The 18099-nt window shown below is 31.5% G+C and overlaps 1 protein-coding gene across 3 annotated transcripts in view; it reads right to left on the minus strand.

Moving 5' to 3' along the window:
* Positions 1–281: 281 nt before the first annotated feature.
* LOC107452098 (E3 ubiquitin-protein ligase MARCHF8) overlaps positions 282–18099 on the minus strand; it is a 62304-nt gene continuing 44486 nt past the window's right edge. For 2 of the 3 annotated variants that reach the window (XM_016068405.3, XM_016068406.4), the window contains exons 2-3: positions 8233–8523; positions 282–2973 (exon numbers count right to left, since the gene is read on the minus strand). In XM_016068405.3, coding sequence (XP_015923891.1) covers positions 2236–2973; positions 8233–8523 — 1029 coding nt within the window. In that variant the 3' untranslated portion in view covers positions 282–2235. The remainder of the gene's footprint in view (positions 2974–8232; positions 8524–18099) is intronic. The other variant, XM_071178896.1, reaches the window with a different exon arrangement.

The raw sequence follows: 18099 nt of genomic DNA on the forward strand, positions 1-18099 counted from the left end.
TTGTTGAATAATTACAAAAAGTATGGCTTATCACTATATAGTACTATGCAATTCATGATATGTACACAACTTTTTTTAATGAAAGATTATTCATTAAAACTGGAATAAAAGCACTAGAAAAAATTTTCTTTACGGAGTTCATAGTTACTATGAGGAATTATCAGGTTTCAATTGGATGTATTATCGTGTTAGTTACTAATTCAGAAAATTACAGTTTTTTGAAATTTAAAGTTAAATTTATGTGCAAAAAAAATTAACACTTTGGAAATTCCAGATACATATTTTCTTGTTTTTCGAAATTTAGAGGAATATTTGTTCCAATAAAACTGAGTTTCTTTTTTTAAATTTTCACTCGAAAATTAGGGCAAAATCACCAGCCTTTCCCTAAAAAAACGTTAATGCAAGTAAACATGAATTTGTTAGTATTAATGGTATTAGGATGAATGACATATAGCAAAATGGTTATTTTTGCAAAACAAAATTTACCAGAAATATTTCTCAGTTTTTACAATTTCTTTAGAATATAAATCTATTATTAAAACAGCAGGGGAGCTCTTCATTCATATGCTTAGCTCATAAATTATTAACCAGAGGAAAAACATGTTGATATTGGGGACAGCAAAAACATGAAAAGAAGTTCTACATTGAAGACATACATCTATTTTGAAGAAATGAAAGATAAAGGATATGAAGAAATATACACTAACTCCGCTTTCTTCTGAGACTAATGTATGAAGCACACTTGCAGTTTTTCTCAATAAAAGTCAATGATCACAGCTTAACAAAACCCGAAAGTAATGATAAAATGAAGCGTACCTCACTTCCTGGAGGCTTATATCTTATTTATGATGGTAAATCAAAAAATGCTTTTTGGTAAAAATGATTAATAATAAACCAGTCACACACGCTGATTCTTTGGCACTCTGCCTTGGTCGTGAACTGAATTTCTCCATATCTGCGACAACCGACATTCTTTGATAAATGCTCTCAGCGCAACGCTTCGCTTCAAGTGATCATTTGTCATGAAAAAGTTCATTATTGGCATTTTTTTTTTGTAAATTGAGAAAAAAAAACTAATATTTAAAGATACTAATTAATTCCTTGAGTGATGCGCGTGAGATCTCTATCACTTAGTATTTAATTAAGACTAGAAGTATATGAATATGTATATATTTTTTTTGAAGTGATTTCAACGCAAATTTTAAGAAGTAAACTTAAGAAGTAATAATCAATGAATGGCTTAAAAAATATTTTAAAAATCTAGATAATGACTTAAAGCTTTTATTTTAAATTCAATTTGTGCCGAATTTTATTCAAAGTTATATGAACTAGGTTTAAAAGTTCACCTTGACTCGCGAAAGTATAATGTTAGACTCTGATTTAAGAATGTAAATGCAGGCAGCTACGTATTCAGTTTTACTTGTTTTGCGGATTAGTATGCTTTTTATTCGCGTTCAGAAAATTTAGTTACAAATTAAAATTAACTTTACACTTCAAAGTTCAACATTTAATCCCTCTATAAATGATCCTCTAAATGAATTAATTTATAAAATTTGAGATTAACTTATATAAAGCATGAGAGCAATAAAAACAAGAGCTACTAATTTTATTTCTATTTTAAGTTCGATTCGTACGAATTTTATATGTAGTTAAGAGGACTCGATACCGCGGGTGAAACACTTCATGGCAAATTTTAATTGTTTCAAATGGCAAAAATTGTTTTTCAAAATACCAAAATGCAAACAAATTAATGTTTTATTACTCAGGATAACGCAGTAGGGAAGTAAATCTTCCAAAGTTTATTTAAAAATATCAAAAGGAAAATTTCAGTATTCAAAACTTCAAGGTTTACTTACACTCATTTTTTTAATACTTTAAATTTTAAACTCATGAAAAGTTTTCTACCACGGCGTAGCTTCTTTTCACAGAATGGCGTAAAACTTTATATAGCTTCATTGCACCAATCAGATTCTCAGGTGCATCGACTTTCTGATTAGTGAAGCCTACAGTTTTTACTGATCAATAAAAATTATTTCTGAATAAAAATACTTCCATCCAGTTAGGAAAACCGATTAATGCCATGTTTATTTAAATTTAATCGAAGAAGCTACCAATTGTCTCAGAATGAAGATCTTCTATAAGAGAACATGGTGAGGAATTGATGCAGCGTGCGAAGGAATCAACGTGATCATGGCTTAACATCCATCACTTTGTCTACAAGGGTCTAAAAGACCCTCAGCTGGCGGTTTGTTGCAGTTGCCTAGTAAGAAAAGCGTCCCTCAGAGACGCCTCGTCCCCTGTGCATGGGGTGACGTCTCTGACCACCAAGGGTGGTGGGGGTGGAAGATCGTCTTCGACATTCGAAACGACGACAACTTCGCTGAGGGGATGACCACCGAGAGCGTCCTCATTCGTCGGGGCACTGTCAGTCACAGATGTCAACGTCGTTTTGGTTGATCCAGTCTCTGCCGCGTTGGCCAGGATGAGGGTGGCATTAGTTGTGGCGGTAGGAGCCCCCTCTTCATTGGGGCCCTCGCCGTCACTAACACTTTCGCTACTGCCACTCTGGCAGCTGTGGAACTCTTCCTCGTCCGGGGAGAACCGCTTCTCCTCGCTCTTTGCGAGTACGTTAGCGGTCATCTCGGCCGCGGAATAGACAGCTTGCTGTTGGCAGCACTTCTCAGGCGCATTCTGCACATAGATGATGCGGTTGAAGGCTCGCCACCTCTTGAAGAGCTGCACGTACATCTTGCACTGGACGTACATGAAGACGAGTCCGCCCGTGAATCCGATCGCAACCACGATCAGCTTAGTCCAGAAGGGCCACTCGAGAACGCCCGTCCGCATCTCCTCGGCAGTTCGGTCGATGAGTACGTACAGGGACCACACCACACACGTAATGGCTACCACATGGAAAGTGATGGAACAGAGCACTTTTCGTTGCTCAACAGGGGACATCTCCAGCTTTTCCCACTAAAAATATAAATAAATTCATTAAATGTCGTCACTTGCGCAAGCAATAACATGCGATATGCATGAAACTGAATTGTCCTTTCTTGTTTAATTCAAATTTTATTAAAACAAAAAACAATGTAAATGAAGCAAAAATAAAGTACAACAATGAACTATAGTTTCAGTCCTATAAACAAGTACCTCCTTCAGTGTCTTTACACCAAAAGACACTGAGGTGACTTTTAGAAAATTTTTTAGCGTTAAGACATCGAGGAAGACTCTTGTTCATAGAACCAAACTATAGTATGATCATTTCTGAACTTAATTTGTGCTTTATTCACATTGTATTCCGTCTTAGTCTTTTTGGATAAACTTCTTTTACTATATGATTTTTCATCCTTTTATTAAACAAATGATTTCTCGTGTTAAATATTTGCTGCTCGAATAATATATGAATTTATACAGGTCAAGATGCTATTATACGGATCAAAGCTAAGGTCAATTGCTCAAGATATGGGCAAAGTGTGTACAGAATGGCTTACCACAGATTATTACTGCGTCTTCAAGAGGCATGGTTCTTACTCCTCGCTGACTGGCTTACCAGAAATAGTAGTAGATGAATAATTGCGAGAGTTGTATATAAATCAAACACATAAAAGTTCTAGGCAAAATTGTCTCTAATAGTCTGAGGATCTGCATCTTTGCCAGACACTTTTCTTTGTTTCGAGACTGTTTAAAAAAGAAAGGAAAAAGTGCTTCGTTGAAATAAAATCAGTGCTATTAATACCAAATTTATCCGCTATATTTACCCACGACTTAGAATATACTATGCGGCACATACAAATCTCTAGAGGACAGTAGCATCAATGTCAACCCAGGTTTCAATGATGGCAACCTCCAATTCAATCACAGACTGAAACTGTCCACCATTAGCAAGCATTGGCAACATTGCTGAGCCTGCTTTTTTACGTTTTCTTCGGGATTGATATAAGAGAAAAATGCAAGCTATAGCATGGGATGCACTATATTATTCTAAATATTGTAACTATGAAGATTCCGTAACATGAATGGAAACGTTACAGTGCTGGAAATTTCATCCTGGAGCACCAATTCTTCTCTAAAAATGATAATAAATGCGTTTCTTGGTTTTAAGTTGCACTCATTCGGTCTGAGAGAAAAGCCAGGTTAACTTTACTATGATTACCAAAAGTCTTCTCGCATCATTAACTAGCTTTCACCTTTTGTCAACTGCGGAAGATTTCTACTTAATATTTCTCTTTTTATGTAGTATAAGTAATTGCTATTTAAAATAATTAAACAGTAGCTTATGTTGAAAGCTATACGTTAACAGAAAAGAGTAAAAAAGAAACGAATTAAGATGGCCTTTACGGCCTTATAGTGTATTTGCAAAGCAAAATAAAAGAGAATTTCTTTTTTAATATATAGCAAAGTGGAGGTTCATTAATGCTGTGGGAAAGTTTCGTCTATGGTTAAGAAATGTTGTGAACTCATTTATTGCCGTTTGCAGAGAACTAATGGCCAAGTACAATTTTTTCAGCTGGATAACACCTCCGTAATCGTACGAACGTAGCTTCACGATATAGGTTATTGAATAATATAATGCATGTGGTGGAAAGGTCTGCCTTTTTCCCTGATTTCATTGTCGACGATTATGCGGGAGGGTATTCTCAATAAGGCTGTATCTGCTGATGGTACGCAGTTTCAGTCTGAGGCTGAAATGAATCCGTTATAGAAATCTGAGGTAATAAACTTGGCGGATACATAAGCCTATTAACAGCAGTTGTATTTACTCAAAAGGAGATTTTCCCTTTTTCTTGTAACGCATTTCTTCTATTCTTTTCAGCGCAGGTAAGACAATAAGTGAGTGACTCATTGTGAATATGTATTTGCATATGGGTTTTTCGAATATTCGTGTTTTGTTCTCACTTGTTTGCTCCATGTCCAGTTACGGCACACATTCAATACGGCTTTATTTCCGTGGGACAACCATATTATAGTAGACAGAAGTTTTATCACAATTAATTAACCTATGAAATAAATGTTCAGATATCTGAAATTGCAAAATTTTTTATATAACTTTGAATTACAGCACAGTTTTCAGTTGTTGTTTGCTGTATGTAACTGATCAGAAGTCTTAGAAACTGAATGGAAGTTAGAATCTAAATCAAATACATAAAAGTTCTTTGAAAACATGCAATTGTTTTAGAAAACTTACTGCAAGCTTTAAAAAAATAATTACCGTTTATATGCTAGTCTAGATATGCAACGAAAGACTTAGACTTTTTATTGAACACAAAGTGAGAATGAAAAATGATTAATTAACAATGAAATAAAAATTTGCTATTTTTCGAGTGTTACATTTAAACTGATAATTTATTTTTTTCATATGCAATCTCTTCCGCTGACTGTCATTTTAAAGTCGGAATTTTTATGATATGATGCTTAACACGTCGATGATCACGTAAAATAAAGGTCAATCATTCTGTTTTAAGCTGCAGAGTATGTATATTGTAGGCTAATTGAAAAAACCGACTCTTTGCAAATATGGATGGCATTTTGCAATGTACCCCGCTAATTGGAAAAAGTCTTCAGTATTTCTACTCTGATATTTTTAGGTTTATTGTAACTAGCGTGCACGTTTTCGGGCTTCTTAGGAAATTAGCAAATAATTATTCAAACTGAATTTGTTTAATTGTATTTCAATAAACCTTTTATAAGACTTGTTACTATACCGCCATGCAATTTAAAAAACAACGCAAGTTCTTCACGATAGATTTCGAGAAAAGTTGCCTGAAGTCTTTCTATCGCTAACGCTAGGAACGCTAAAATAGAATTTCAGAAGACAGATAAAAACTGATTTTTTTTTTGCAATATATATTGCTTATCATACAAAAAAGTCAAATATATAAAAATCTCAAATTTGAATTTTTGTCACTTACGTTGATTTTCCTATTACACTGCAATATAGACCTTCACTCTGGGGTTTTTGCACATTTTCTGAAATGAAGTTAATTGTGCAACGAATGATAATTTTCTAATCAACCTAATGGTACTTTTGCTCATTGTGATAATTGTGATAGCATAAAGAGTTTCAGGCTGATTAGGAAATACTTAGGCTTCCTGATATAAGCCTTTAATAAGGATATTTAATAAGAATCTGGGATTATTGTAAATTGTCTGAAATAAAAAGGTTAATTGAGAAAGGACTGAGACAATTTTTATTCATTACAAAATGGCTGCTCCCGTTTGAGAAGAGCTGAATTATTTGCATGCGATGTGTATATACATTATGCGATGCTGTCTCTCGAACTATAAATGAACGAAAATAATTTTTTTAAGTGAAAATAAATGTAATTTTCTTTAATTTTATTAGTTTATTTTCGATATTTATTGCCTTAATTTTATCTAAATAAATTAATCAATATCACATTTCAAATAGATTCACACCAAATTCTGATTAAGTGTTCTTAAAAAAACTGCGAAATGTATTCGTAATAAATCAAAGATAGTTGAGTTATATTTGTTTTACCCATAATTAAACGCAAAAAAAACTTAGAAGATAAAAATAGTCATGACTTGAGCTAAGCAAGTATGTTTTAATAGCAACAATATTGTTCTAAAATTTTATAGTCTATAAAAAAAAATGCACATTTTCAGTATCATCCAAATATTATAAATAGTTCAGAAATGAATCAGGTTGTGTACACAGACACACATTTCGCGATCAAACATATCCTAGATATTTTGTTTGCTTTTAATTTGGCACTAAATCGGGTAAGTTTTAAAGAGTCACTGTAAATCAATACTCATGTTGCACTTGCACAACAACAGCTGAGATTACAAGAGCTGTCCAGCATTTAAGTACTTGAATAGCTTTTTATTTATTTTATCATATGATGTGCGGATATATAAATAAAAAAGTTTTATAATTTGAATAAGTTAAACGAAACTGGTGGTTTTTATAATAACGAATCTAAAATTAATAGATGTGTAGTAATGTTAATAGTTGTAGGAAAACTAAATTTCCATATTTTATTATTGCCCATATTTCATACCATTCTATTACGTACTCTTCAATTTCTAAGAATTTCTGTGTAAGAAATATGTTAAAAAAATATTTCTTCATTTAATAATCTTAGGACACAAGAATGACTTTTTTGTTAAAGGAAAAGATCGCCTTGTTTTACCACGTTAAAAGATCGCCTTGTTTAAAAATAGCGCAAAATTAAACGAATAATTTCTCGAGTCAGCCATTTATAAAATTGATCGCTGCTTTTAGATTTAAATTGTTTGGATTGTAGAATTGAAAAATTAAGGCTCCAGATAGTTAACTTTGGAGTTGAATAGTTAGGATGACCATCGTTTTACATAAATTGTCGTGTTAGGGAGGAAGTAAATAAGAGCTGTTTGTTTAAAAATCCCATAATAGATTCAGTTTTTTGGTTTTCTACTTTTTTCTTAATGTTAATTGAAAAAAAGAAAAAACACGAACCACGTTAAAAAATGAAGTGTTGGTAAGCGTTGTATCTCGTCTAACATGTAAAGGTTGCAAAAAGTGAGGACACGGCTGGATATGTTGTAGAAAGTAAGAATTAAGATATGTTGATGGTGACTTTATTACGAGATTGTCTGTTAAAGATAGGTTTATTGATGTTTTTAAGGCTTGGAATGTGTGTGCGTGATGTATATTTAACAGCTCGGGCATTTACTATACATTTTATCAATGTGAGTTTTCAGAGCAATTTTATTGAGGATTTTTTTTTGGCGAAACCATTAATCATCCCTCATGATTCTTAACTTGATTACACGATACTATGGTTCTACCTGAAAGGAAATATGGTTCATTTTACAGCCTATATTAAGGTTGCAACAGATTTACCCCTTTTTATCGTTCAAGGTACTGATATTATGCTTCAAAGCGAGTGACTGATTTTTCTTAGGGAGTACTATTATCCTCTATTTCGTTACTAGGTTTTGTCTGCTTTGTCTTTCTCATCCCCACTTTTCGCACGTGAAAGCTTTATTCTCATATTTCTAAGGAAATTTTGTAACTCTCTTTTTGTGTCTCAGGGTGGGATTAGGTTAAGGTACTGAAGGAGCTTTTTGCTTTTAATTGTTTCTAAATTGTAATTTCTTGATGTTTGTTGTATACATCTAAATCCCAATTCCTTTATAGGCCCCGACCCATTTAAGGGTGTTTATCGCCATAATAATGTAATTTTTTTTTTTTTTAAGTATAAAGTAAAAAAAAAGTCAGACCTTTCGAAATGGCTTGATCTTTGTGTGCATGATGAACTGGAATTTACAGAGTTCGCAGCATCTCGTGTCTGAACTCTTGATCCACTGCTGGAGGCAGGATTGGTGGACGTAGCGCAAAGAGCCAGCACAGAAGCAGGGGGAGATGAGGGGTAGTTCAGCGTCTCCCTCGCAGTGACAGATGCGGCAAATGTCCACGTTCCCCCCCAGGGAGCTCGACACCGTCGATGGTTGCGACGAGTGGCGACGATCCATGCGAGGGCACGTCGGGGACCCAGGACTGAAGGTTTCGTGCTGAAAGAAGGAACAAAAATTGAAACGTTCAATCATTGCTGCAGTAATAAATAACATGTCAACTTCATTATAATATCTAATTTTTCATAATCTCAAAATGTGCAAATTTTGACTGTCATCAATAAAATATTGCATCTTTAACCGTATGAATATGACATACATTGATCAATGAATTAGAAACATGCGAGCAAAATATTTATGATTTCATTTTATCATCCCTCATTTACATTATAGAGCGTAATGCAAATTGGTATAAATAGTGCATTATGTCATTCAATAATATCTCAGATATTATACATTAAAAAAAAGATCATTTTAAACTTTCTAAATGAATGTGAAGATATCCTTATATCCTCTCCACGATGTAATAATAATAACTAAATAGAAATAATTAAAATAAAATCAATAAATTTAGCCATTTAAACCCTTTGCGTCTCCGGTAGATCTTCTTTAATGAGACATAGCAATGTGGCCTCGTGCTGATGTAGTCTATATATAAAGATTTTCTGACTGAATAAGCAATTTTTACCAAGTCATCTGGAATTTTTTAAAAAAATAATTTGAATCTAAACATGCCAAATTAACGTCTGGGATGCATACATTTAGCAACTAATACCAGGAGTAGTTGGAAGATGATCTAAGTGAAACTCACTGCCCGTCAGTTAAAAGGAAACTAAACATAACATTAGGCTTAACATTACTTAACACATTTAAGCCTAATATAACTTCTTAATTAGAAAATTAGCCTAAGAGTCTATCTAATATATTAATAGTTTTCACAGCTTCGTACCTCCTGTTTAAAAAATTAGTGCAATTTCAATTTTTAAAATTTGTGATGCACAGAAAACTAAAATTTATGAAAAAGATACTTTTTCGGACAATGGGAAAACCCCGTTCAACAGTGAAGATCGAAAAAATTATTATCTTTCATTTTCAAAAATTGTTTCTGTCGGATTTTTATTTATTTATTTTTTTTAAAATCAAAATTGATGAAAATTTAAAAGAAAATTCCATCAGAAAATTTCGCTCCTTACGACTAATTTCCAGTAAAAAAATAAATTGCATAGATGTATCTGTGTCTGAAATATCCTCATACCAAGGGTTAAAACACAATTTTTTTCTTATATTACAATTCAAAAGCAACCATTAACACGATTAAATGCAATGAAAGCAAACAGATTTAAAAATTTTCTTCCTTTTCCAAAAACTAACATTTTTTTTAGCTTCTGTTCACTTAAAATGATGAATAGAGAGAGAGAGCGAAAAAAAAGAAACATAATCATCAAAATGGAGTATTTAATTATCAGATCTCTGCCCCTAAAGTGGGAGAATTGATTCGCTAAAAGTTGAGGTCGAGTTGGAGAAATCATCATCATTAACTGTGAAAAGCGAGGTAAAAGCAAGTATTTTCTCTTAATTAGAAGCAAAGTGAATCGATTTTCTCACGGCCGAATAGTACTGTAAAGTAAATTGCACGTAGTAACTTTGACTAATGAAACTCTGGACTGTGTCACTTAGCTCAGATATTTCTTTTTTTTTTTCGACATTTATTTTACTCTAGAGTATGGGTGTAGGTAAAGAGGGCGACTGGTAAAAAAAAAAGAAAAGAAAAAAAAAAGCGAAAAAGAATGGTAACAAGGTTAGCGCCATTAATCTTTTCCCTCCTTTTTTTCTTTTTTTCTTTAGAAGAGCAAGATATGAGATCGATATTTTAGCTCATAATGCCGTGGAAAACCTATTTACCAAAAATTGAGCTAGTTGTAAAAAAATATTTAGTAAAAGTTATTCAATGATTACATAGACAATTAGATTAATCACTGACTGAAAATTTAGAAGAAAAGAAAAATATTCTTAGTGTGCAGTTAAGCATGGTTAAAAATGTATTTACTTATTATTTTTGCTGTGCATTTTTACTTACACATGCGGAAAGACATAAAATATTTTTTTTCATGAAAGATGGTGAATTTGTGGAAAGGTGAAGATTTGTAGAGATGGTGAATTTGTTTACGTTAGCAACTGATTTTTTCTATTCTATTTCGAGTAAACCAAGCCTGTCAAGTATCAATTTTTTAAGTGACACATTCTATATTCTTACACAGCAATTTCAATTCTTGAATTATATATTTCCTGCTTAACACAAAGACAGGCATAAAGTCACGTAGAACATAAACTAATAATTATGCATCGGAGGTGCCATGTACACACACAAAACAAAATTACATCACGGTTACAATAAAATACATAAACAAATAATAAATTTAAGTTAAGTAAAAGACGCAGACGAGAAAGAATAACATTTTAATAAATTCGATGTGTGATACGGCACTGTATTTTAATTAATATCACGTTAATTAGCATGCTAATTATGTGGAGAAACTTAGCTCAACTTTAACACGTCATTTGTTTATACGCGATCAGCTGGCACTGATATTATGGGTATGTGTGGGTATTCGTGATCTTCTTGGAGTGTAAGTACCCAATTAGAGCGTTAGGAAAAAACATATGAAAGAGACGCAGGTGTCCCATCTATCAACTCTATCACAAATAATCAAATCTAATTACACTAGCTTAGTTTATATGTGTTTCCCCATGTGTTTTATAATTTGTAAATACAAAGTTCAATTGTGATGAATGTAAAATTATCGCTCTGCCTATGTAGTATTTTTTGCTTTTAGATACCGATCTTCTTTCAGAAGACCCCTATCAGTGTCTTTCAACATTCGTTTTTAACTAGCCAAAACAAGTAAAATGAAAAAGGAGCGATAAAGATTTCTCTATTTTTTCAATCTTCAGTAAAATTAAGTCAACTTACGTTAACTTATTACACGGCACAAAAGAAAACAACAACATATGTTATCAAAGGAGTTCAAACAATTTTCCTTTCCCTTAATCAAAACTGATTCGAAGCAAATGTTTCGTAAGCCAAGGAACCGAAGAATTTTCTGTGTTTGATACAAAAACAAACGAAAAAGTACTAAAAAAAATAGAGAGAAAAGTATTCTTTTATACCATCGATTTTCTGCCAGGACCGAGAATCCAACGACCTGATTCTCACTGGAAAACAAAATTAAAGGAGGAATAACTGGATTTTCCGGGAAATCTCTGGAGATGGGCACAAAATCCCTGACACTATTCCATTTCTATCTACAGATGGAACGTAGGTGGAAGCTAAATACGGATTTAAGTGGACGGAAGGTATTTCGTAAGATATCTTTTCGGTTTTCTGGAGCGGCAGAACCATTCCAGAAGAAATGAACAGAATTTTCAAGAAAACGTTTCTTTTGTACATTTTATTGATACCATACTAAATCTTGCTTAATCTGTTTCTTTTTTCCTCATAAAATAAAAATAAAATAACGTCTATTCAGTGAGTAAGTTAAAATCATTTTGTTAGTGTATTGATTAGTAATAAAACATCTGAAGTTATATATTCATGTTTAATTGAATAGACTAAATTTGGGAAGATCTTACATCGTAGGTATCAATATCATAAAGTATATCATAAATTTAAACCACAAAGTTTTGAAAACAGGTGTTTAGTATTATACCCATGATGTGTTATATTTCTCGATGTATCATAAAAATGCTATTGTTGTCTTATCGTTTTGCACAATCTCATTGGACAAAAAAGTAACATAATATTACCGAAAGAGAAAGTTACAGATATCGTTGACTGTAACCAGCTTAAAAAAGTTAATATTTATCAGTAAAATTATTTATTTTCCTCTGATTTAAAGGTATTAGCAGTAATATTAATTTATTATCTCTTTTCTAATATTATTCCCAGCTGTAATTACGTTACTGATTCTGATTATAAGTTGGAGGTAGGCTAAAGTTTTAAAACTAAAGATGGCATTACTTTATGTAATTAGCAATTACATGATGTTAGGATTATGCTGATAGCATCAGAACAGTGATATCTGCATAACAGGATTAAGCTTATAAGTCAAAGTTGAAAATCTCATCAAATGCATACCATAGAGCGACATTAGATGAGGAAGGTATTTACCTTTACATGTATTAAAATGTTAATAAGTTATTTCAATTTTAATTAGCTACATTTACTTTTATAAGTGTCCAATTAAGGTATGAAATTAAAATTGTGATAACAAAACTATTCAAAATCTGAATTAATATTAGGAATTAACTTTCATAACTTCTGCTAGACAATCTCGTTAACGAAAAATATTTAATGAGTTTTTATACTAAATAAAATTTAATAAAAATTAAAAAGAAAACAAGTTGGTGGTTGAATTAACAATAAAAACAGAGTTAAATCATCAGGTTCGACCGTCGTTGAACAGCTAACCTAATTTTAAATTTACGTCTACCAATGTACAACTCCGTAGCCTTGTAACTTTTAAACCAATCCAGAAGGGAAGGGAGAAGAACTTTATCAAGTATAGGGGGAAATTTGGATTCGCGGAGGACTTTTTGACAGAACTAATCTGCATTTCTGTTGCATGGTGAGAAAAATCCCGAAAGCCTCTCACGGTTAGTCTGATGGTAATGGGACTCTAACTCATGATCCGTCTATCATTGAGGATGTTTTACATCAGCAATGTATTTGGTGGTATGTGGTTGGTGCAATGTGTTCGATATCGAACAGCCATCGGTGGGATTCATACTTCATTGGGAGACAAACGGGGATCCATCACGGCTCCATCCTTCATATTAAATATTTTCAAAATAATGAGTTATTTTTCAGTGGTTAACACTTTTGTAACTTCTAAAGAATTTCATTTTTGAAGTCTGGAAGAATGTCGACTATTTAGGATTTCATGACCGAATAGAAATTGAGAACAACTGCCTCTAAAAATCAAGACTTCGAATTTCGACCTGCATTCTTTTCCACCAAGCAAATATTTCGATGCTATTTTATAGGGAAATAGTATATTACAAAGAAATTATTAAACATTCTCCTTAATTTGCCCGTATTTTCGACCACTAAACTCGACCTGAAAATTCAAATTTTCATTTAGTAGGCAATGGCCGGTAGACTCAAATAACTTCCTCAATCCTTATCAACTTTCCTCAATCCTAATGAGTCGGTGATCGATAGGTCTATTTCATTTAATAACCCTTTTAAAACTTTATTTTGCTTAGATTGAATTATATTTTTGAACTAAATTTATAATAGAAATAATCTACGGTTATAAAAAGTTATTTCAATAATATCAATAATATAAAATTGCGACAAAATTTAGTTAAACAAATTGACTTTAAAGAATATTTAAAAATATTTGAGGAGGTAAAATATATTAAATATATACATTAAAACATTAAAATATGTGAATCGTTAAAGAACTCTCTTTTCACATGAATCTGCTCACCTCAAATTGATGGATTCTGAGAGATCAAAATTTTGAAAGGACTCATTAAACCTTTTAAACATAAAATTATGGTTTCCAGAGTTTTTCTACATTGATGTATTTGTATCATTTAATAATTTAAAAATAATAATAAATGTATAAATAAAGCGATAAAAAAAGTGACCGAGGTTATTTTCGGGCTATACTAAAGAGTTATAAATAAGGATTTCTTTCCAGAAACTCTCAGATTAAGATCTCTCTTTCAGCGTATGTTTAACAAATATCCATTTTTTTTTGTCTAACCTTTACAATTAGACTTAAAAACAACTCAATAATTCCTTCTCATTAAAACTGCATAAAGATAAATATTTAAACACAGCTTCAGGTAGAGAATGAAACCAAAACATATCCCTCACCATTAAAACTGAGAAGTTCAAGGGGAAAGAAAGCATTAGTTTGATTGACTAATAACATTATGACACAAGCAGGATAGATAGAAAGAGAGAGAACAGCAAATGAATGAAAGAACTAATAGTAGATGGGAAACGAGGTATTCTATTTTTCTGACAATGGATTGGCCATATCTGAAATGATTTTAAGATCACCTGGTACGATCTCGCCAACTCTGATGATGCCTTTGCGTGATGGTCAAGAGACTGCAAAATCGATACCCAACTATAATTTTGCCCCTCTTTCTTTGTTGTCGTTGAGCTTTGCTTTTATTGCCAAATAATCTTTTTTTTTTTTGCCAAATTAACAAGTTAATATGCAGCATTTTCGATGTTTATAATTTAATAAAGTCTGGAATGCTAACATTTTGGGAATTTTCGTACAGAGAGAATACATAATATGCAAACAAGCTCTTTAAAACTTTAAGGTGTTAAAATATGCTAGGATTTTTGAAAAATTGCTTTTTTTTATCATCTAAAATCTTAATTTCTTAAAATAGTATACCCAAAGGTTCATCAGCAGGAAAAATAGTTAAGTACATGAGTTTAAAGATTTTTTTGAACCTTCTATCAGTCTAGGCCAGAAAACTTTGAACTTGGTTTTTTTGGCACTATATTTTGGGGGTAGCCGCAATCTGGGAATTATGGTCCCAATAGTTTAGTCAGGTGAGCGGTCTAAAATTTGCACCCCTTAATGTTAATTGTACTTTTTGTGAATTTCACCATCTCTCAAACGTTTTAAGAGAATTAAATATTTATTGCACGCAAATATACAAGTATAATTCGTTTACACAAAAATAATCTCATGCAAAAGATAATTTTATTAAGTATTATAATTTTTTTATTATTCTATTTAATAATAACCAAAAAATTTTGTATTTTAAGGTTTACCATTTGTTATATTATTTTAAAGAATGTAATTTTACAATAATAAAATACAAAATTTGAGCAAATTCGATTGAATATTTTCTGAGAAATCAAATTCTAAAAATACAATTTTTTAAGTATTTGATTTCTTTGTAACTATTCGCCCGATTGTGCTCAAATTTTGTATTTTGTCGTGTAAAATTACATTCTTTAATATAATATAACAAATGGTAAACCTTGAAATACGAAATTTTTTTGACGATTATCAAATAAAATAATTATAAATAATAAGATTTCTAAAATTCATATTTTGCATGGAATTACTTTTCGATAATTTAAGTTTATAATTGCGTGAAAATTGTTCTTAATTTGCTAGGAAAATTTTCGAGATATGGTGAAATACGCGACTATTGGGACCATGGTTTAAAGATTGCGGCTACCCCCCCATATTTTGGAGGTCAGAAATCGAACTCCGTCAAAAAAAAGTTTGTTCACAGAAAGTATGTTTTTAGGTCTGATTTCCTGATTTCGTAACTTAAAATATCGTCTGAACTAATTAACACATTTGAAGTTACCCCCTCAAACCATTAAAATTGAGTCCTAGAAGGTGGAGATCCGATTAAAAGTTATTCAGGGTGATCCGTTTTTTATTTTGCTCACTGTAAATAAGAATTTATAAAGTGAAAAGAACTATGTATTTATGTATTCGTATTACGAAATTTATTTGCAACTGACTGAAACCTGCATATATATATATAAATAAATTAGTTTACATGGAAATAAATAAGCACACATGTCAGGAATAAAATTAAACTGAGAAAAAGTAATTGAAAAGCTTAGAAGAAAGATATATTAGCTGACGTTTTGAAAGAACAATTTCCTAAGTTTAAGAACGCATTCTGATTAAACGTCAGCATAGAATAATTTATTTTGTTAAGACTTAAAATAAGGCGGTTTTCAACAGTCTAAAGTGTCAGTAAACATCATTTACTAAACACCTCTAACAGTCTGATTTGATCAATTTTTTGAAAATGGCACATAACGTGTCCTTCCATTAGACTTGCAATTGTAATCGATGGCAGATAAAAATAGATGCATTTTCTAACCACAGGCATGAGTTTAAACATGATGTGAATCTATGAGAAATCGATCCATCGAAATTCAGACAGTTATGTAAAAATACCGGAGAATGCCTCTCCCACTCTCAAAAGAACTCTAAATAGCGATCATTTCATTACTATCGCTTTGGGCGTTATGGGTGGGTTTGAGAAGTTATCGACTGCAATCAATTCATAAATTCCCTTTTTTTCTTATCTAAAAATACCTTATTTAATCCTCAGTAATTCTGATTAAGGTATTAATTACGAAGATGATTTACAGCACCTACGATTGATTTATCGAATGCCCGAGATCTCTACAGAAAGAATTTGAGACTACTTTTACAAAGTCGAAAAGTGTATAAAAATAATTTAATACTATTTTTAATGCAGATTTTGCTTTATGGGAGTGTTAGAATTCACAATGTTTAACTGTTTGACGCAGAATTTTTTATTAACATAATTTTCACACTTTATTATTTTGTTTTGATTTAGGTCAAAATTAGTGAAAAAAGTATTATATTAAGCATTTAAGTATTGTAATAAATTATGAAATACAGCATGAAACGTCTGTGCTTTTTTCTGCGTGAAAGGTAAAATCTTCCAAAGTGAGCTCACTTCCATGCAATAAGTTTCCAATGTTGCACTTATTTGCAGTTATTTAGATTTAAAAGAAACAGTTATTCATCATTAGATTTTCTTTAATTTAAAAAATTGATAAATATTTGAATATGAATGACAAAAAAGTTAAAACTATTTTTTTGGATTTCACATTGTAATACAAATATAATTTCGATAATCTTTTTCAATAACTATTATTCGAGTGTTTTTTATAATTAAAATTTACCAAAATATATTTTTACTTGTAATTAAAGCGTCAGTAAAAAACTATATAAAAAGGGACACCCAGAGATGCCAACTTGCTCCGGACAGCGAATAAATATTTTTAAGTGGTAGCTTATTAATTGTAATTCTTGGTTAAATAAACTAAATTTATTAGATTTTTATCTACCACTATTTCTAAATTATTATAGTTATGTCACTCTAAACTTTTTAAAAAGCAGGCAAAATTAGTCAAGTATTTGCAAAATTTAGTAAGAAATTATTTACCGTTTTTTAAATTATTTTTTCGTGTCCGGAGCAGTTGGCAACTCTGGACACCGGTGTCCCATCTGCGTCAAAGAGTTAAAAATTATGAAACACTGAAAGTTAATGAAATACTTGTTATATGATCCATTTTTATTCAAATTGATTTAAATTTTTTAATTTATTAATACAACTTGCATTTTGAATTTTTATCAATGACGCTAAAGATACCATCCTTTTTACAATCAGTAAATGAAAAAAAATAGGGATAGAATTCCTGAAAAAGTTACTGATAATCGTTGGTACTTTTTTCAATGATCTTAAGCGTATACGCTTGGGTGTCAGTTCGTTAATATATTAATTTAAAATGTAAAGAAAACATTGAGGCCTTTATACTCTGATTGTTAACTTACAAAGTTACATGATGATTTCATTGGAATCTAGGTTACTACCCCAATTTGCTTAGCTCGCATATCAATAATCACAATTATTCGCTTACTAGAAAATGCTGGCAGCTTTCAAATGGTTGGTTTGTTTAGCTTAACTACCTCTTATTTGTTGTGAATTTTAATGAAGAAACCACAGGGGTTGATAAGCAGAACGAGCAATGGGTGGAGCCTCCTACAGCATAAATAATCCAGGAGAAAATTGGAACAAAATGACTATGAATGTTTTTATCCGTTTTTCACTTAAAATAAATAAAATCTAGAGTATTTAAGCATGATTTTAATTTGAAACATCTGTAAACTTACTTTGTGATATACA

The sequence above is a fragment of the Parasteatoda tepidariorum genome, chromosome 3 (assembly GCF_043381705.1).
Source record: "Parasteatoda tepidariorum isolate YZ-2023 chromosome 3, CAS_Ptep_4.0, whole genome shotgun sequence".
Classification (NCBI taxonomy): domain Eukaryota; kingdom Metazoa; phylum Arthropoda; class Arachnida; order Araneae; family Theridiidae; genus Parasteatoda; species Parasteatoda tepidariorum.